General features: G+C 39.6%; 2 protein-coding genes across 2 annotated transcripts; both read right to left on the bottom strand.

The window, feature by feature from the left end:
* Window positions 1-81: 81 nt before the first annotated feature.
* kl-2 (dynein heavy chain 2, axonemal kl-2) lies at window positions 82-16,018 on the bottom strand. Its single transcript, XM_088044816.1, has 43 exons — window positions 15,949-16,018; window positions 15,473-15,901; window positions 15,149-15,427; window positions 14,643-15,103; window positions 14,341-14,598; window positions 13,929-14,294; window positions 13,369-13,884; window positions 13,080-13,319; window positions 12,861-13,031; window positions 12,623-12,815; window positions 12,226-12,574; window positions 11,925-12,171; window positions 11,552-11,800; window positions 11,337-11,506; window positions 10,961-11,290; window positions 10,727-10,913; window positions 9,745-10,356; window positions 9,465-9,684; window positions 9,254-9,416; window positions 8,893-9,209; window positions 8,341-8,846; window positions 8,000-8,291; window positions 7,656-7,954; window positions 7,406-7,608; window positions 7,178-7,363; window positions 6,709-7,132; window positions 6,256-6,665; window positions 5,894-6,204; window positions 5,518-5,786; window positions 5,182-5,466; window positions 4,954-5,135; window positions 4,700-4,907; window positions 4,200-4,651; window positions 3,980-4,151; window positions 2,926-3,933; window positions 2,679-2,878; window positions 2,318-2,631; window positions 1,967-2,273; window positions 1,705-1,921; window positions 1,464-1,655; window positions 1,233-1,417; window positions 296-1,188; window positions 82-250 (listed from the first exon to the last, which is right to left on the bottom strand). The coding sequence occupies exons 1-43, from the start codon at window positions 16,016-16,018 to the stop codon at window positions 96-98; spliced, it is 13,497 nt and encodes a 4,498-aa protein (XP_087900942.1). The 3' UTR covers window positions 82-95.
* A 175-nt stretch (window positions 16,019-16,193) lies between these two features.
* Window positions 16,194-18,663, bottom strand: LOC148168357 (5-taurinomethyluridine-[tRNA] synthase subunit MTO1, mitochondrial). The gene is made up of 8 exons (XM_088045158.1): window positions 18,337-18,663; window positions 18,170-18,288; window positions 17,627-18,121; window positions 17,277-17,580; window positions 17,067-17,230; window positions 16,685-17,019; window positions 16,355-16,634; window positions 16,194-16,308 (listed from the first exon to the last, which is right to left on the bottom strand). The coding sequence occupies exons 1-8, from the start codon at window positions 18,530-18,532 to the stop codon at window positions 16,216-16,218; spliced, it is 1,986 nt and encodes a 661-aa protein (XP_087901284.1). The 5' UTR covers window positions 18,533-18,663; the 3' UTR covers window positions 16,194-16,215.
* Window positions 18,664-19,637: the final 974 nt, after the last annotated feature.

Genomic DNA, 19,637 nt, shown 5'->3' with positions numbered 1-19,637 from the left:
CTTTCTTTATTATTTATCAAAACAAAAATTATTTGTCAAAAATTTCAATTTATTTTCAAATATTTTTGTTGAACAGTAACACTTAACACCGTAACTCAATTGGACAAACTAAGAAGCAGAGCAGTCCCTCGTTTAATCCAAAAATCAGAATGTTCTGCTCCACTTTTCAAATCCACAGCCACGACATACGCAGGTCTATTGGGAGCTCCTGTCCTCACTGGGAAGTAGTAACACGGACAAGAATACAGGCCTATGAAGTGAGTTAGAGACAAAAATAATTCCCCCGACTACAAACCTCTAGTTTTCTTCTTCAACACTTCTTGTGGCCTAAAGTGTATTATGGGCATTGCGCAAACCAGCTGCATGGGCTGTGGTTCAATCAAACACGCAGCTTTTTTGTCCCAGCCTGCACCTTCTAGGAACATTCCTCTGACGTACACACCACTTTCGGGACGTTCAATGATTTGGCTTTCATCGACGATCATTACGGTGAACTCCCAACTAAGCGTGTCGATGGGAACTTCGTTGGCTCTGGCTGCTGTCTGCAACACAGCTGTCAAAAAGCCTGTGGGGAATGTGTAGGCTGAAAGCCAGAATAGAAGAGGGGGATGTGTAGTTTGAGCCCATTTTTCAAAATGTTCTACTCTGGCTATTAAATCTCTTGTCCAAGATCCCAGGAGTTTCATTGAAGCGTAAACTTTGAGCCAGTTAGAAGGCACTCTTCCTTCAAAGATGCAGTTGAAGATTTCTTCCAACTCCGACGACATTACCACCAAACCTTTAATTCCTTTCTCTAACTCTTCCAAAGATGTTAAAATCCCGACTAGCAAGCTGTTGTATCTTAAAATTTCTTGAAGCAATACCACATCTAATGGTTTCTTGTCCTGTCCTATCAGTTTCTCGGTAGTCTCGTAGTCGATAGGATTGGGAATCTTTGATAGTACTTCTGCGGCTAATACAGCCACTTTATCCTCCTTTGACTCTGATTTTGCTGCTGATGATTGAATTTCCAAAGACATCAATGTCTCGCAGAACATTCGACTTTCCGAAATTAACGACGTAATGTCTGCGTTTGGATGCTGACCAAAAGCTTCAGGTCTATCAATATTTGGCAGTAATCTCACGTAATCTTGGTAGGATTGAAGGGAACCGTCACGAGGAATATAATACGTTGGTAACGAAGACAATCTAAATTTTCTATAAGAATTATAAAATTACATTGATGATCTCACCGATAGTAAGGTTCGCTTAAACTTTCTTCACAGAAATACTGATTGATGTAAGTCAGCAAGAGCCGTCTATCCCAGTCGTCGGTTACATGACCTCCGTAGTTAACTCCAGCGATCAAATATTTCAGAGCGTCCCAAGGAGTTTCCTCGTATTCGTCTAAATAGATCGTCAGCAAGTTTTCAGACACCTTAAATACAAGTTGGAAGAAAAATTAAAGACTTTTTAAAACAAACCTCGAAGTCCGAGTCGTTGAAACTGTAAATTACGTTCCATCCAAGTTGTTGGAATTTCTTTCTTTCTAAAAGAATAGCGTGAAAGAAACATAAGCTAAATATTAGTTTCTTATATTTCTCCGGCCGTTGACAGACCGAAAACTGTTCCTCTGTCATCAGTTGGTATAATCGCAAGAGATTTGCTTTGAGACCCTGATAATATTTGGTTTAAAGAATGAGGGGGATGATACGACTGAAATACTTTTGGAGGCTCCGTTGTCATTTTGATACCAGCTTGCAGGATAGAAATCGGGAATTCAGGATTAGGACTAGAACTTAACCATAGTCGAAATTTCGGGTTAATTCTTCCGGTTTGAAGAGTCTCGACGATTTTATCTAGTTGTGGCATCCAACTTAATGATAAATGACAGTTGGCGAGAAAAACCCAATGGCCCTCTTTTGCCCCTCTTTGGATCATCCTGTTAGAAATTACTTTAGTTATGTTTGATTGGTTTCAATCTTACTTTGTGGCAATTGGTGATTGTCCTTGGCCCAAACTCAAAGAAAAAAACTGTTTATCCATCCCTGAAGTTTCAGCTAATTGCATTAGACCAGGCGCGGGATCGACTCCCGGCGAAAGAACGAAAATTAAAGGAGTTTGAGCAATAGATTCGTCCAAAACTGATCTAATTTCTAACACCGGTGGCTCAACGAATTTACTGCCTAAATTGTTTATAATATAGTTTGTGATGCAAAATGACATCCTGTCTTGACGTAGTGAGCGAATGAAAAGCATTTTTTGGAAAGTGTTGCAAATTTCATTCCACTCGGCTAAAATTGAGGTGTCTAATTTGAAGCGTATTTTGCGGCTTTACCTATCAGTGGTAGCGTTTCTGGCTCAGTGTGAGTGTACCAAGCATGCCAGTCTTTAGGATATTGCTCAAAAGTATCGATAATCCCATGAAATCCCGCTAATTTATCCAGTTCAGTTATGTTATCCCATCCTTGGTCACTGAGCCAAGCCGCGCAAGGATTATCCATTTGATTTTCTTTATCCAGTACCACTCCACCGCGTAGCAAGAAATTGTATTCTGCTTTAACAATTTTTCCCAGGTTGTCCAAAATTTTTACACACATGTGGAAAGAAAACATGAGCTTGTGATGCTCAAAAAGGCATCGACATGTATTTCTGGAAATTTTAGAACAGTCGTGAAAATACCATAAAATTTTTACTACCTGTAGACAGCGTAAGTATGGTACTCATTCAAGTCCACGATACGTTCTGATAAAGAGGCACTTTTCGGACTGTTCTGTATAGATCTTTCGAACAAGAAAATGTAAGATTCTAACGCAAACTGGTACATTGGGTCAATTTTTCCCATATCGTTCAGAACAAAGAATAAAATTGACGCGCGCTCAGCACAAGATCGATAACCCTAATAAACAACAATAAAAACTGAAAAAAACGTCCTGACAAAGTTACCTCTCTAGCGGCGTCAATTTGAACTTCTGTGCTTTCCGCCGTCTCCAAACTCTTCTGCACTGCTATGGACGTTGCTTTAGACGACTGTAAAGTATTGAACAATTCCGCGTCTTCTAAAAGCGACCCGCGAGTTTCGTTCAAAAGTCGTAACAGCTCGTTTTCGAGATCAATCAATTGTCTTTTGCCTTTAGCAATAGCTGTCACGAGCTTGTCTTTCTGTTCTTCCAATTGTGGTCTTTCTTTTCTAACCACAATTCCCAGAAGTTGCGCCTCTAGACCTTGTTCTTTCACAGCAAAGTTTACAAGAGTGGTCTTTGTGCTAATCTCTGGAGGATAATGCGGGTTCGTAAGTTTCGTGGTGATGAAGAATCGGAAGTTTCGGTTGTACGACACCATCCTGTCGTCAATCTTCATCAAACTGAGCCCGCCTTGTTTCACGATGGCTTTGCTGAGGACAGAATCCAAAGAAGGGTCCATAGTTTCCAATATATTTTGTAACAAGACAGGTTTTCCAGTTTTAATCGCGTCAACTAGAACCTGCATATAATGGTGCATTCCTAGGTCAATCACTTTTAGATTATTCGCAGCTTCCATGTTTTTAATCCATTTCTGTGCTTGACATTGGGGGTCAATCACCAGAGGCCATCTACTTCCTGTAGTTACTATTATTCCATTTTCGGTACTAAATTCGTCAGCTGGAAGTCCTTGGACATTCCATTCCCGTATCGTCGTAGGATCCGTCAAGAAGTTGATTACAGTAAAAGTCAACGTATATGGAATTTCCAATTCTGACACTTGTGTTTTCCACATTTCCATTAATTCCTCGCGATAATTCGACACGTATGGACCTAAATAGGAAAGGAATGCGGTCGCAAGGAGACAATCTCCAGGTAAAGCTTCGTAGGAAACATCGAGCTGGGCAACAGTCTGTTGCCACCTGACACGTTCTCCAGCTAAACATTCCACCAAAATATAGGCTCGTTCTAATTTAATTTTGAGCAATTCGGCCTGAGGGAGCCAAATATAGTTTGTTTTTGTAGTAATAAAAACTCACTTTGCGATTTAACTCCTCTTTTTGCGCCAACTTCTCTTCGTACTCTTTTTGTAGTCGAGCCAGCATCATGTTTAGTTCCGCCAATTTCGCTTGGGCTTCCGCCAACATCAGTTGCTTTTCTTTCAAGGACTGCATAGCGGCGTCAAATTTCATCTGTTTTGGTTCTACCATTCTAAGAAAGAAAGAAAATCATAATTATATAAAATATGATAAAAACTACCTCCAAACTTTTCCGTATTTTTCGATCGCGATCACCCATTGACACAAACTTTTCGCTGCCAAGGACACTGTCCCTACTTTTTCTGGTACGAATTCAGGATTTTGTGTGTAGTTGGCAATCTTCTTCATCGTGCGTTCGGAAATATGGTTTCTGTCAAACTCTTTCAAATCTTTCAAAAAGTTTATTTCTCCCAGTTGTCGCTTCGATTCTGTCCAAGTTGGTTCGACTTGTTTTAAGATCATGACCGCTTCAAGAACCATCTCAACTTTCGCGGGAGGTTTGGTGTACGACTTCATTTCACTGATATCTTTCTTGCTCAACGCGTCCAGTGCTCTGATCGCTTCTTCTAGAGTCGGCATTACCTCGTCTAAATCCGCTTGGGCGATATCTGCAAGCTTCTGACATTCTACTTCATCTTCTCTGATTTTTATGCTCTTTTGAGTGACTTCTTTCTGTAAAAAACGATTTTATGGTGTGTTTTGGAACGGAGAGAAGCGGACCTGTTGCTCATCGGCTTGCTTCTTCTGTGCTACTATAATCACGAGGTATTCGTCGCATTGCTGTTGGAATTCCGCGACTTTGACTTGAGCTTCTTCTAGCTCGACCGACATCGTCTGGACTTTGTTGCGGCAATCGTCGATTTTCGACAAACCGTTTCTTAATTTGTTGGCTTCTGACGAGACAACACCGCGTTTATTTTGGAGCATCCTAAAATTACTGTTAAATGTTGTAACTAAATAAAGTTTTTTCTAACGCTTTGTATCCTGCAACCAACTCCAAGTAGTTTGTCGGTGTAACGTAACTGTGTCGTTTCATTTCTATCACCATCCGTTTAGCGCACTTAGCGACTGAATCATGGATGGTCGCAAAAGTAGCAGCCACAGCTTCTCTCAATCTGTCTTGACTTGACATCAAAACTGATTGTCTTCGTTTCGTCTTTGGATACAATTAAAAATGTGAGAGATTTTTCATGGGAACTTACTGTAATTTCTCCAGTGATGGTTTCGACGAAATTCACATCGCTGATGTATTTATTTGCCACTTCAAGAAGAGCAATTTTTGGCCATTCGCAAAACCAGTCAATTGTCGTACAATTGACAATGGCGGGATATTGACGCAAACGGTTTCGGAAAGCGTCTCCAATGGGGCTCATGCAAATCACAATGTGTATGTTAGCACGAACTCTTTTTATTAAAAAATTGTACATTGCTTCTGAAGTTTGGATAACTCCGGCTTTCACTGCGGCGGGATATAATCTTGATTTGATCTGTGAAAATTAAAATAATTTTTCGTTTTAAAGACGATGTAGAGAACTTACATCTTCAAATTCGTCTGGTTTGTACAAATTAGCCACTTCTCCTGAGCTAAGCATGTTATTGATAATCTCCAAGAAACTCTCGTCGGTAATTTGCGTGTCATTGAAGAGAAAAGTTGTTGCTCTGTTGTCGACACCTGTCGTTGCGTACAAAACCTTTAAATCTTCACGGAATTCGGGGACTTTGTAACTTCTTGTTACGGAAATTTGGAAGGTGCCGTATTCGCACATGTATGCTGATATCCTTGAGAGCGATTGTCTTCCGCTACCACCTATTTACGTCGAGTTTACTATTTTATACTGATTTTACCACACTAGTGGGGGAAATCACTATTTGCCCACAAAGTCATTCGAGAAAAAAATGTTGTATGAACGTTACCTATTCCAACAAGAAGCATGTTTCCCCTCGGCTGCGAAATGACTCTTACAATTCTGCAAATGTGTTCAATGGCGTCTTCGAAAAGAACCAAATCCATTTTAACAACACCGGGCGAATGATTGTACTCGTCCATTTGTACCTCCAGATATTTACGTAATGCGGCACCGTCTTGCAGGTCTTCGTAAATTTTATAAGGGTTTACAAAATCAGCGAAAATGGGAATTTTGAGCTTCGGGCAAAGATTATGAAGAGTTAGTTCAAAGTATTTGCCCAGTTGGTCGCCCATGTGGTTAATGAACCATTCGCGGTCTCTAAAGTAACAACATGAAATACCAATTTATCGTACCAACTGTCTGTCTTACTTATCATCAATGAGTCTGTCGTAAAATACTCTGAAACACTCATGAATCCACAGCCGAAGAAGTGCAGTTTTATTGTCGTGGTAGTCTTTATGCGCACGTAGAAGACCTTGAAAGATTTTCGAAATGTCTCGCAAGTTGAAGAGATAATGAATTTTCGTTGGCGTAGGCAACATTTTCATTGATACTTGTTGATACAAAGAAATCGAAGCTTCCGTGATTTCTCGTCCAACGATTTTTACCATCTCGTTGAAATCGGCCAAGTGTTGACCCAACATTGTACCGTAAATCCGCAAAATGTTCGGTTCATCGGGGAAAGTAATGTTGATCACATTGAACTCGCTTAAAAGCCGCTCGGAAATCACATTTCTACCACCTCCAGGCGGTCCCATGGCCCCCAAAATGTGCATATTCTAAAAAATGAAATAAAGATGTCTCCAAAGTGTTCACTCTTACCATGACGTATTTTTTCGTTTGCTTCTGCCTGTCGTACCAAAACTGATAGTCCAACCACTGTCTCAACAACTCCAAAGGAGGTTGAGAACCATAAGTCTCTTTCGCTGGCATATTCATATCGTCTAGAAATGTAACCAAGAGTTTACCACCAGGAGGTCCAAAAACGCCCTTCGTTCTTTTCTCCAAGCGGCTTTCTATAGCGTCCTGTAGGTTTAATGATGATGTCTGAGCCGACATGTTTACGTTCAAAACTGAGTATTTATTTGTGTTTAAACTCGCTAAAACCGAATGAGCTGTGGAGGTTTTGCTTGTCCCCACGGGTCCAGTCAGTAGAACTGGATCACCATAAGATAGAAGAGCGTTGGTAATAAACTCGTAGCGGATGGTATCAACGGTTGGTACGATAATTTCGTAAAACGCGCATCTGAAAAGTTTTTGTAGAGGAAATTGAAAAAAATCTTGATGTTACCCTGGGTCGTATTTCCAATCGTATGGTAATTTAGTGTCCCATAAAGCAAAACATCTTTTTCTAACATCCACAAAGTACTCATAGACCGTGTCTTTTATTGGAAAGACACCTTCTTTTTCACGTATGTAGGAATCAACTTTTCTTCTTCCTTCTTCGTTGGTTGTGCAACAAACCGACCAAATCATGCTAAAGTAATGTTAGACTTGAAATTGAAATTGTTAAACGTACCAAAAGAGGAACCAGTTTTTTGCCATATCTGCAAAATGCTCCTCATCTTTGTGATTCACACCGTTTTCAACAGTTGTAAAAATCTCCAATAATTTACAAAGAGACGTCACCAAGTTAATTTCGACACAACCGGCAGCCTCCTCACACTGCAGTCTTTTAAAATCAAGAATCTTTTGCAAGTAGAAATGAAAAAAGCCCATCATCTACAAAACAAATTTAGGGATTTTCCCGATAACTTTTGATTTCTTACAGTCTCTTGGTACTCTTTTCCACGTTTCTTTTGTTTTTGTATCCATGATGTCACGTATGGTACCCAACCCCAGTCTTTATAGTCGTTGTAGACCATCCCACACCTGCTTACAGTAGCCGGTGATGCTACAGACAAGTCACCGACTTCAAATAACAGTGATACTTGTTCCGGCATAGTGATGCGATCACTGTTTATTAGAGTTAAAATTTTGTTATCATCCATGACGCTGTTCATATTTTCGATCCAAACAGCGTCTACAGGCCCGTCGAATAAAATCCATTTTTCGTCGGGGCTTTCCTCTAGTGAAATAATTCAAACTTGGTTAATTCAAAATCGGAGTTTACCAGAACATGTGGCTCTCATCACGGCACTGATTACACCGTCCAACCATTCACCGGTGCTCAAATTATATTCTCCGTACAATTCTCCCAAATTTAGCGCTTTTGGATTAATAGCAAAAACAAGGACAGTGTTAAAACCGGATTTATTGAGTTTGTGCAGTTTTGTCATGGCTCCTTGAAGGGTTTTCCACGTTGTGGACTTGGCAGATCCTGTTTTTCCCAAAATCATAACTGAATGACGGGAGTTTTTAGTTTCGTACAATTGAATGACTTTCGTGATTGCGCTCGGGATTGGCTTGAATTCGACGTTATTTTTTGGTAGTTTTTCCCAAATTTTGACTTACCTGGTACCCATTTTCATGCATGAACTCTATAATGGCATGATTCATGTCGAGATAATCGACTGTTGGTATAGAAACACCTGGAAAAATATCCGACATAATCCCATTGAAAAGAGGCAAGTCATCTGAAGTTAGTCTAGCTATATTCATGTCGCGCATCGCGAGATAGATAATCTCATCCTCAGGAAAATGTGGAAATTGTCGTCTTTTTCTCCCGCCGTATCGTAGCAAAGCGACCATAGAGCGAAGCCCAAAATCGTAATGATCCTGTTTACTTAATTGTTGCATTGCTAACTGGTACAACGTGAAAACTTTCTTGGCTAAAACTTTTGTGTTTTGAAATCCGTCACTGAATAAGATATTCTCAGCTATGATGGCACTATCAGGGACCATCATTGAAATGGGACGAAACATGGATTTTAAGTTATCCGGAAGCTCTGTTCTTCCGGCGTATCCAGGATTCATTGTGATGAAAATCCCACAAGTTAGTTTCAAGCAGATTTCGACTCCTAGGGCGATACATGTTACGTTTTGGAAACACGCTGGATTGATTACCTTCAAAAACAAATCTGCGGTCTTTTCTAGCAATAGCCGATAAAATACTGAGAATCTGTTGAGCGACAACAGACAACACTTCAATATTGATTCGGTTGAATTCATCGAAGCAACCCCATGCTCCTGTTTGGGCGAGACCGGAAAAGCATTTTCCCATACTTTTGTAATCTAGTCCTTCCGAACAGTTTGTTACAATGACCCACATGCCCATCGCTTTTCCTAAATCTTTGACCGTTTCTGTTTTACCGGTCCCCGCCGGTCCTTTCGGGCTTCCGCCGCGGAAAAGATGAAGGGCTGTTGTGAGAGTGATGTAGCATCTAAAACTGGAAGTTCGTAATTTTCTTTGAGGAAAACTACCAACCTGTCGGTTAATGGCGTTATAACTAGACGACCGGAATTTCCGTTGTATTCGTAACCGTACAAGAAAGCCGTGTTGGTTTGTTTTATGACGCAGTCATCTAGATCGCGATCCCAGTAAAATCGTAGCTGAGAGAACCATTCGAAGGCGTTGGTATCTCTGCAGTCTGAAGAATAAACGGTTCATGGAGTAATAAAAACGTTGAATTTCTTACTGGCTCGGTACATCCTGTCTATAACATCACGGCAATGGATTTCAATCGTTATCAAAGCGTTTGCTTTAAGTCGTTGAATTTTGGTGAGATCCCGTCTGCTTAATTCAGATAATTTTCCCAGTACCTGGTTTTGTTTTTTTCGGAGCTTCTTTAACGGTTTTTTACTTTCGGTTATTTGGGCATGTACCAGCGCCTTCGTGCAATCAGTTGTCCATTGTATCTAAAAACGAAAATTGTTGCCTTCAACCAGCGTTGATGATCAATTAATCATGATCATTACCTGACTGCAAGCATTGCACAGTTGTCCAGAATACGTCAATAACCACTTGTCCCTTTTAGTCAACATTTTCTTCAAAGCGCTCCGACACGGCTTGAATTCTTTCCTCAGAGTAGCTTTCATTTGGGCTTCCAAAGTGACAAGCCACGCTTCAACGGGCCCTTCCAAAGTTATAGGCTTAACGATATCTAAATATTCACCGTCTTCAGAAAACATTCCAATCGCTTCTTGTTTCCCAGAGGCCAAGTTTTTGGCGATTTTCAGTTTGGTCAGATTATCAAAAAGTTTTTTAAGATGTGGTTGTACAGCTTCTGGCTTCTTTGAATTCCCCAAAATTTCTAACATATCGTCGTTTGATATGAAGTAGAAACGTGGAAAAACATGTCGCTTTGTTTCTAAATATTTCTCCAGAGCTCTTTGTATCAATTCCAATTTATCGTTCATTCTGTTGAGTTTGTTGTAGAGATATGGAGGTGAGTCGTAATGGGTTGCTCTCATTGCGGTACCTCCAGTGTTCATGTGATTTGTGACCGATTTCCATTCGTCCGTGATTTTATCGAAGGCCTCAGACTCGTGGGGGAGTTGTTTGCGGATGTCTTCGCCGAAGAAGATGTTCTAGGAATTTATAAAGCGAATTAAATTAATAACACTAATTTACAGCAGGTTTTTGCGAAAGAAAATTTATGTTTTAAAAATTTTTATTTAAAGATCCACGCCCGTTCTTCATAGCAAAATGGAGAATGCGGTTAAAATCGGATTACAACGCAAAAAAAAAATTCATTCTATTGGCTCGCATTATCTTTATCAAAACAGTTTTTATGACAAAAAACGCACCCAGACCAACCCGCTCGATAGTAACTTTTCTTTCATTGGCTAGACGTTCAAAACTGTTGTTTATTGGATACATTTCTTTACTAATTAACTCGCACACAAGGAAGAATCAATTCATTTAATAATTCGGAGAAAATATGCCACTATCGCTTACCTCCAGATATAGCCACTGCCTCTGCACAAGCAAAGCAAGTTCCAGCGTTTCTAGAATATAAGACAAAGTCCTTTCCCAATAATCAACTTCTTTAGTGAACGGTTCCACAAAACGCGTACTTTTCATTGTAGACAACTGCAACATGTGGTCTTCCAAAGTTTGAAAACATTCTTCCACGCTTTTGATTCTACAGAAAATTATTGAAATGTTTGATTGAATTTTGTGGTAGTTTACTTGTAGACTCCTTTCTCCTTATAAGGAATCATCTCAATCTTCATATCCAACCAAATGAGGGCAATATTGGCAATACCCTTCTCAATCTGCAATTCCATTGTCGCCGCATGCGAAATATCGCTAATTTCCTCCACAAACTTGTGCATTTCCATGGCATATATTGCTTCGAGGTTGAATTCCGGCGAGTTTTCGTCAAATTCTACGCCAATGACTTTGCGAACTCGATCCCAGTGCCTCGGTCGCATCGAAGGATTTTTCAAGTCGCCAATAAGTGGTAGAGTTCTTCGGAAGTTATCAACACGTTGGCGCGTGTGTTCAACAATATCCCAACTATCATAAAAGGAATTAATGGGAATTAATTTCGATTTGTTTGTACCCTTTGTCTTTCAACTCGCGACTTAATCGAGTTAACTTTCTGAAAAGAGTCTGGGCGGTGACTTCCATTTCTTCCGTTTCGATCGACCAGAACTCCCCCGATTTGTATTTTTCCCAAGCTTTGTTCCATTCGTCTGTTAGTTGCCAGACGAGTTCGATAGCGGCGATTTCCTAGATGACGAAATCAGAAAAGGGATTATCAAAAGATTAACGTACTCTCTCAAGTTTAGTTAATTCAACAGTGTCGGGAAGACTTAATGCGAAGATACCCAAGTCTGCTCTTAAGTTATTTTCATGATCCCTCAAAAGCGCAAGTTTGGCTTTTAATTCTGAGATGTATTTCAAAGCGTCTTCAGCAGACCAATCGGAGGAAAACGGTCCTTTGGAGAGGAAATCTTCCAACATTTCTTTGCCGTTTTTTCTCAACGTTTCAGCTTGATCCAGAAGTTTGGTTTTGAAGGTGTCCTAAAATTGTGTAGTTAGTTGAGGTTATTGATATTTTGACTGAGTGTGTACCTTTCGTTAAGGAAAGGAAAAGTGTGGAAATGTAAGGAGTGGTTTATTGTGTCTTATGGCCTCTAACTAATACCTTGGAATAACCAAGCATTTTTTCCGCCTCCGACAGGATATCTAAATACCGAGCCCATTCCGTCGGGATTGCTTTTTCTCGATTACGCACTTCATTAGAAACTTCCACGGCGTATTTTTCCAAAACGACCATCTGATCTGTTATCTTCGGAAACATCGCTTCTCTTGCCTTAACTTCATCTTCCAAACGTTCGTGAAGAGCGATAGCCTTTTCCATTTCGACCAAATCTTTCGGTTCTTTCATAACTCTGAATCAAATAATCAAATCAGTAAACAAATGGATAGTCTCCAAAAGGTATTACTCCTCTGAATTAATTTTGATGTAGTCATAGACATCGGTTATGTTGTTAACAGTTAGTTTGTACAACAATTGGCATAACTTTATTTGCCACTGGACACAGTGCTCGATGATTGCTTTCTTCAGCTCTGAACAGTTTATCCGGATGAAATGAACAACTGTAACGCTTTCTTGGATTTGCACGTTGTTAGCAACTTCCGTGTATCTTCCGATGTTTGCATCAAACTGAGCAGCATTTGGGCTCTCCTTTTCGTACTTCGACATAAAAAGGTCCTTGTCGATTTCCCAAAGATCGCGAAAGGGCTCCCATGTTGTCATGTATTCTTGTATCAACTTCACGTTGTAACTTACCTCTAACAAATAAGGGAAGCATAAAATTAAAAGGAAATTGCAAGACAAACCATCGTTGAGCATCTTCTGCACGTTAACACACTCGGCATCTGTCTCAATAATACCAAAATAAGGAGTAAAATCAGTTTCAGCCACATGAAACTTATCGTTTAAGCGTGGTAAACTCGTTAGCGCATCCACGATGTTCGGTAAAATGTTGTAAATAACACGCGCAACTTCACTCAGAGTTGGTTCAAATTTAATCTAAAAGTTTGTTCAGAAAGGTGTTAATCTCACAAGAGATCTTACTCGGTTTTCGTCTAAACTTGTTATTAGCTCCAGCACTGGATTCGGACCGAGCGTGTCGTCACCGTGAAGGCATTCGTACATGTGGTTTAAAGTGTTTCTGCAGCAAATTTTTAGAGCCTCCTCCATGAGAGTGTCGAAATTGTTAATATACGTGATCCACTGATTTGCCATCTAAAATAAAAACTTACGACTGATTCTGAGATTTAACTCAATTCTTACGATAGTCATGTAATTTTCAAAACCTTCAAACACCAAAATAAGAAACTGAATGATGCTGTGATAGAACTGAACCAGCTTCTCCATAGTAGTTTCTTGTTGCTTCGATATATCAGCTACTAATTCGTTAATATTGAAGACATAATTCGGAGTGATTCGGAACATGCAAGTGTCGCAAATCTTCTCGCAAATCGCTACGATTTCTAAATTACAACTCTTGTAGTCATCCAAGAATTGTTGCAACTGCAAATAAATAAACCTCTGAGTTTATTTCCCAAGAAAGTTAACCCACCTCGGCTGTGTTATGGGAGCACTCAGCAATGTATTCATCGCCGACATCTGAAGCCCACGTCAGTTTGGATAGTCCGGGAGCGATTTTCTTTTCCACTATTGTTATCAATGGTTTAAATAACAATCTCTCGTCGTCACTTAAAGAAGCGACAATTTTGTTATAATCGAGCACCACGGCGAGCACACTTTCATAGACAAATTTAATGTTTTTGGCTTTTTCGGCAACACCTTTGATGTGAGAAGGAACTTCATATTTTAGACTCTCCCAGTATTTCGCCTCTTGGAAAATCTCCAAGAGGGACCTATCAAGGTTGCATTCAAGAAGTCCAGGTTTTGTGATGCTTTTACACATCAGAGGTCTGTTCAAACGTTTGGCGATGTCCTCGCCTAGCCGAACGTTCCATTTTCGGTAGAGACTCAGTACTCGTTCGTCTATAGAACTCGCTAGTTTTTCGTACTGGGAAAAAATCTCCGGAGCGGTACTACACGGCATCATCCATTTAGCATCCTCAAAGAGCTACAACAGTGTTAGTTTGGTACCAACAAATTTAGAGAAAATACCTGTCGGATTAGAGTTAGTCTGTTTTTCTTCATATTCGCCACCATTGCGCGCCCCGCGTAGTATGGAAGACGCGCTGGATACAATTTTTCGTTACTCAAGTCACGTTTCACTTCATGAATCTCTTCTTTGAACATCTCGTAGACAAACTGAGTTTTTGAATCAAATAAAGGCTTCAAACTCTCGCGCTTTGCGTAATTGTTCAAAGCAGCTAAACTTTCAATTCCTTCTTCGACATTCGCGACTTCTTCAAAAACCGCGTTTGTTAAGTTTTCAATGACGACTTCAATATCTTTAATTCTGTTCTTGAACTGTAACATCTGGTCGTACCATTGGGACTCTTGAACGTTTAGAATGATGGGTTTCACCTTAAAAGTCTGTTAAAACAAAGGAAGGAAAAACTGTTTTTATTACATCGTGGATGTATTTTAAACTTTCCGCAAACATCTCTTCGACTTTTGAGCACCAATTGAGAAACTCTTTGTGTCTGGAACCACCAAAATTAGGCTTCGGTATGTCTTCAGTCTCGTCGTGGCGACCAAAATTGATCATAGCTTCGCAGATTTCGATCATATCTTTGCATCTTTGAATGTAAGAATCAACGTGGTTGAAGATCGGTGCCTTGTCTAGATTCCACGGTTTGGGGCCGTACTTTGTATGGCTTTCAGATATCTAATAAAAATAATAAGAGACAAGTTTTAGAAATTCGTACGTACCAAAACGTAGGTCCGGATGTAATTAGTGAGGCATTCTATGCAGGTTTCAAACATTTTTATCCCTTGTCGGCTCTTTTTCTCTTCGAAAATGACATCAAGATCTATGTATCGGGTGCATTGTAGAATCACCTGATTACTCAGAGCTCGACATAAATTCGTGATTTTTTCTTTCGTGTTGTACGCGAGACTGTTCATCCAAATAAATCTGATGATTTGTAAGATTTCCGCGAGCTTCTCCTGCATTTCGATGGGATTCTTAATCTGAAAGAGTTCAGTGCATGGTTCTTTCAACACCCCCAGGTATTCGATATTTGACTTTGATTCTTTCACGTTTTTTTCGATTTCATCGGCTAGTATTAAAAACTGGTGGACATAAGTAGACTGTACTGCTATTAAAATGTTGCAGATGTGCTTCAAACTATCATTGGTGAGTTGGTAGTTTAAACCAGACAAGTTTTCATCTGAAAAAAGCACGTAGAAAACAGACAAAGTAGAAAAGAACTGACATCTATAGACCCAGAAATCGTACTCATCAATGGGACACAATAAATCGTCAGGGGCGTTTTGATCTTGATCTTGAAGCCCCACTCGAATCTGTTTAGTCCAATACACAACAATAGCTTCTAGTCTTTTTACGAGTTCCTTGTCTTGGCTCGCTATTTCGGCAGTGATGTCAAGAGCCTCTCTTGGGATGTAAAGAACAGTTAAACCTGATAACTTGCTGTGGATGTCGGTGAACTTCGACAAGAACATGTGGAGATTATGCGAGAAGTCATTTTTCACACCTAAATAAAATTGTGATAATTAAGAGGGGCTCATAGTGATACTACTTTCAGGCCAGTGGTAACTCTTGAAGAAAACAGGAGCGTATACGTTTTCCACGATATTTAAGATGCTCCCTTCTATATTCTCGTCCATCGTACCAAAATTAATTGTATCAAAGAAAGTGTTGACATCGAAAACCTCAAGCGGTTGTCGTAAAAAGTACGTAAGATCCGCACAAGAGACTTCAGGTGTCCCCAAAGTGCATGTTAGATCATCACCATCGAAATATACAGTCAACAGTGGCTCGGTGGGTGTGAGGAAAAACTGTTTGATAACTTCGTGATTTTCCTCAGTCCAATCAGTCGAGCGTAAATCGTACAGTGTTGTCAAATTCTTAACAAAACTCACTAATTTGTTGAGATCTTCATCTGTGTAAGTCACTTGAGTTTGTTCTTCAGTTGCGGTTTCGGTACTTTGAAGTAACGCGGCTTTGTCTGCATGAAAGAAGTTAAGACAATGAGGAAACTTTCTAAAGTTTTACCTTCGGATTTTTCCGAGAAAAGAGAGTCCTTTTCTTCTGGGGGGTCGTCGTAGGGCTGAGGAGACGTCATTTTTTACGTATAAAATATATTCAAATTCTTAATATTTTAGGAGAACTTTTTTTGTGTTTTCAGCAAAAATAAATTTGTCAACAATTTTATCGATGTCGTCGTGGAGACCAAACATCTGCCGCCTATTTAATTTGTATTGATCGATGTAGGGGTGAAAAAATAATAAAGCACCAGAAATTTTCAACCAGTTTATTTATTTACATTGTAACTTGAGGTTTTCTCTTAACAAATCGTAACAACCTAAAGACCGACGATGGACTAATCCCGGGGATTCTGCTAGCAGCGGCTATCTGAAATTTTCCCATCAGTTCAGAAATTCACTTAATTTAACACTACCGTTTGTGGTTGAATGATGAATAACTTCTCCCTTTCTTCAGAATTGAGACTAAGGCTATCTGAATTATAATCGATGTCTTTCGGAATAACCAGAGATTCTTCTTTCCTGACTTCCTCGACTTCCACAGCTTGTTCAGCAGCGGCAAATTCGTATAACGCCTCTATATGAAGACGATTTTCTAAAAGTGGATCTTGCGTTAACTGTAGTAATTCCGGTGCGGCTTTTGCTAGCATGCTTATAGTTATTCCTTCGTTATTAATATCCAAGACGTTAAAAGCCCTGTAAAAACGATCAAGATAACACTTCGTCGTTATTATAAGAGTCCCTACTTCTTCTGCATTGCACTCTTCGACGGTGTGATCCCCAACAGCTGTCTCCACTGATGGACAGGTTTACTAATACTCTTAAGAAGCGCGATGCCGTCTTGTAATTTCTCCCGCATATCTACCATTTTATTATATCGTTCTTTGCCAACACATCCGATTTCAAAACCTTTAGCCGTCAATCGTTGATCGGCGTTATCAGGTCTTAAAGTTAACCGAAATTCGGCCCTACTTGTAAACATCCTGTAGGGTTCATTTGTTCCTAGAGTTGTGAGATCATCGATTAAGACGCCGATGTAGCCTTCAGTACGACTGATAACAAGAGGAGGTTTCTCTAAAGCCTGCAACAAAATCAATATTTCAAAGAATGAGGCTACGTAAATATTACAAGAGCTGCCGCGTTGATTCCCGCAATTATCCCTTGGGCTGCAGCCTCTTCATATCCGGTGGTTCCGTTAATTTGACCAGCGAGAAACAATCCGTTTATTTTGTTTAGTTCTAAGGTGGTTTGTAGTTCTCGGGGGTCAACAAAATCATATTCAACGCCGTAACCTGCAGTGGTGTGTTATTGTGATAAAAATAGTGAGATCGTACAAACCCGGTCTAACAACTTCCGCTTTTTCTAATCCGGGAACGCAATGGATTAATTGGACCTGGAGTTCCTCGGGAAGAGTACAGGACAAACCGTTTGGATAGATAATGTCGCTGTTTAAACCTTCCGGTTCTAACCAGACCTGATGCTGACGTCCTCCAAATCTCAACACTTTGGATTCTATGCTTGGGCAATACCGGGGACCTGTGACTTCCTCCCTAACATGTCTATTGACATGGAGATTACTTTTTATGATGTCTTCAATTGCTAGGGTTGTTTTAGTAAGATAACAAACGAGTTGGTCTTCGGGCTGAAATTTCCTTGTTACTTTGAGGTATATGTTGGGAGTTTGATACCTTAATCCAAACTTTGTCATTAACGAAAGAGAACGGCAACGGTGGATTATCACCCTTTTGAATATCACAGACAGTGTAATTTATAGTGTTGGCTCGGATTCTCGGTGGAGTCCCCGTTTTCAAGCGCCCCATTCGTAAATTCAGGGAAGCTAAAGTTTTTGCCAAGCCAATCGCAGGTTTATCCCCGATCCGTCCCGCGGGATAAATTTTAGTCCCTATATTAATCTGTCCGTTTAGAAAAGTGCCAGTAGTGATGACCACACTTTTTGAACGGATTTTTGTACCATCATTTAAAATAATTCCTTGGCAGTCTATAACAGTGCCGGTGTTAGTTTGATTTGCATTTTCTGTGATGAGGTCTTCCACAGAAGCAACTAAAACGTCTAAATTTGGGGTGTTTTCAAATAGTTCTTCTTGAATATGCTTCTTGTATAAGTCTCGGTCGATCTGGGCGCGGTAGCCCCACACTGCAGGTCCTTTTCGTTTATTCAAGACCTAATTTTAAATGAAAAAACATGAAATTGTACTAAATTGAGTTAATACCTTGTACTGGATTCCAGATAAATCGCACATGCGGCCACAAATCCCATCCAAAGCGTCAACTTCTCTCATTAAATGTCCTTTCCCTATTCCTCCGAACGAAGGGTTGCAAGACATCTCTCCTATTTAGATTTGATTAGTGTTGGAAGGAAAAGACGAGGGTTTCTTACCCACTGTCTCTTTTTTATGCGTAATTAGAAGAGTTTGGGCCCCCATCCGTGCAGCAGCCGCACATGCTTCACTTCCAGCGTGACCCCCTCCGACAACAATCACGTCGTATTGTTTTTCTTTCGAAAAACCACGGAAATGATGGATATTTCTAGTTTTAGGGCCACGGAACAATGTCGTCAGACTGTGTCGTATCATTTTATAATGCTAGTGTTATTAAATTAGATGCTTGGGGGATTGAAATGGTTAGAATTTGAAATTATAATATTTTTGGGATCGGAAATAAAAAATAAGGTTAACTTGTTGTCATCGATTCCAACCTCAAAATCTCAAATGTCAGAGTGTTCTTGCGCATTTTTGCGCGCACCATGTAACCGGAAGTGTGAAAATCTGAATTTAAAATTTTTGTGAGTAGGGCATAATTTGAAAATTCATTTAATAAAATTAATCCATAAAATTGTTTATGTTATGTTGCGTATTTCCTGGTGTATTTGACTGTGTGCGTCAATTTAATTAAAATTAAATACTTGATGAAAATGGTGGATGCGCCGGTTCATGTCATTTGTGTAAAATTCTTCGTAACAACTGAAAGTGAATAAAGAAGTAAGATCAACGTTACAATGTTTATTTCTGAGCTTAAGCGACAGTGACTTAATTACTATTATGTGGGATTTGAAGAAATGATCCGATTTTATTATTGTTTATTCAAATAGCTATTTACTTATGTAATAAGTAAATAATTTAGGTCTTTATGGACGAGCCCTTTAGTTTATAGAAGAGGGCTTGCGAGCGAGGCCAATAAATAGGACTAGTCTGCAAAAGACTAATTATGTACGAATTACATACAAGGCTTTATGTTCGATTGGCATCAAATCTTGTGACGGTTTTAAAGTGCGCCGTTTTTAGTGTTATAGTGCAAGTGAAAAACACTTAAATAGTGCATAAAATAGAAAAAATAATTGGAATAGTATCAAAAACTAAGGAATCTCTTTTTTCTATCAAGTCCAGACGTGTGTATGAAAAATTTACAACGCATGCAAGAGATTAAATTGTATTTTAACATTAATTCATTACTATTATTATGGACACCGTCCATATAGAGTCACTTTATAGAAGCTAAACGATATCGTAAAACATAGATTATTATTCAATCGGCAATAAATACATTTTTGATTGTTTTGAATTTTATTAATTATTGTTGATCAATTTGAATGCGGTCAGACCTATTTTATAACCTAATTCGGTCCTGGGCACATCAGAGCGCGATCAAACCCCCACCTTATCAATAGCTAATTATGATTGG

This window comes from Gnatocerus cornutus, chromosome 9, assembly GCF_029298725.1.
Source record: "Gnatocerus cornutus isolate USDA-ARS CGAHR chromosome 9, icGnaCorn1.1, whole genome shotgun sequence".
Lineage (NCBI taxonomy): Eukaryota > Metazoa > Arthropoda > Insecta > Coleoptera > Tenebrionidae > Gnatocerus > Gnatocerus cornutus.
This window is presented reverse-complemented; position numbering and strand designations above follow the sequence as displayed.

Excerpts from the sequence above, each read along its gene's own strand:
- LOC148168357 (XM_088045158.1), bottom strand. The coding sequence starts at position 18,532 with ATGATACGACACAGTCTGACGACATTGTTCCGTGGCCCTAAAACTAGA. Across the intron at positions 16,635-16,684 it reads AAGAGTGCAATGCAGAAGAA|GGCTTTTAACGTCTTGGATA; the intron begins GTAGGGACTCTT and ends TCGTTTTTACAG. Across the intron at positions 16,309-16,354 it reads TCATCATTCAACCACAAACG|ATAGCCGCTGCTAGCAGAAT; the intron begins GTAGTGTTAAAT and ends GGAAAATTTCAG.
- kl-2 (XM_088044816.1), bottom strand. The coding sequence starts at position 16,018 with ATGACGTCTCCTCAGCCCTACGACGACCCCCCAGAAGAAAAGGACTCT. Across the intron at positions 12,816-12,860 it reads CAAGTTTAGACGAAAACCGA|ATTAAATTTGAACCAACTCT; the intron begins GTAAGATCTCTT and ends ACAAACTTTTAG. Across the intron at positions 2,274-2,317 it reads AGAAACGCTACCACTGATAG|CCGAGTGGAATGAAATTTGC; the intron begins GTAAAGCCGCAA and ends CCTCAATTTTAG.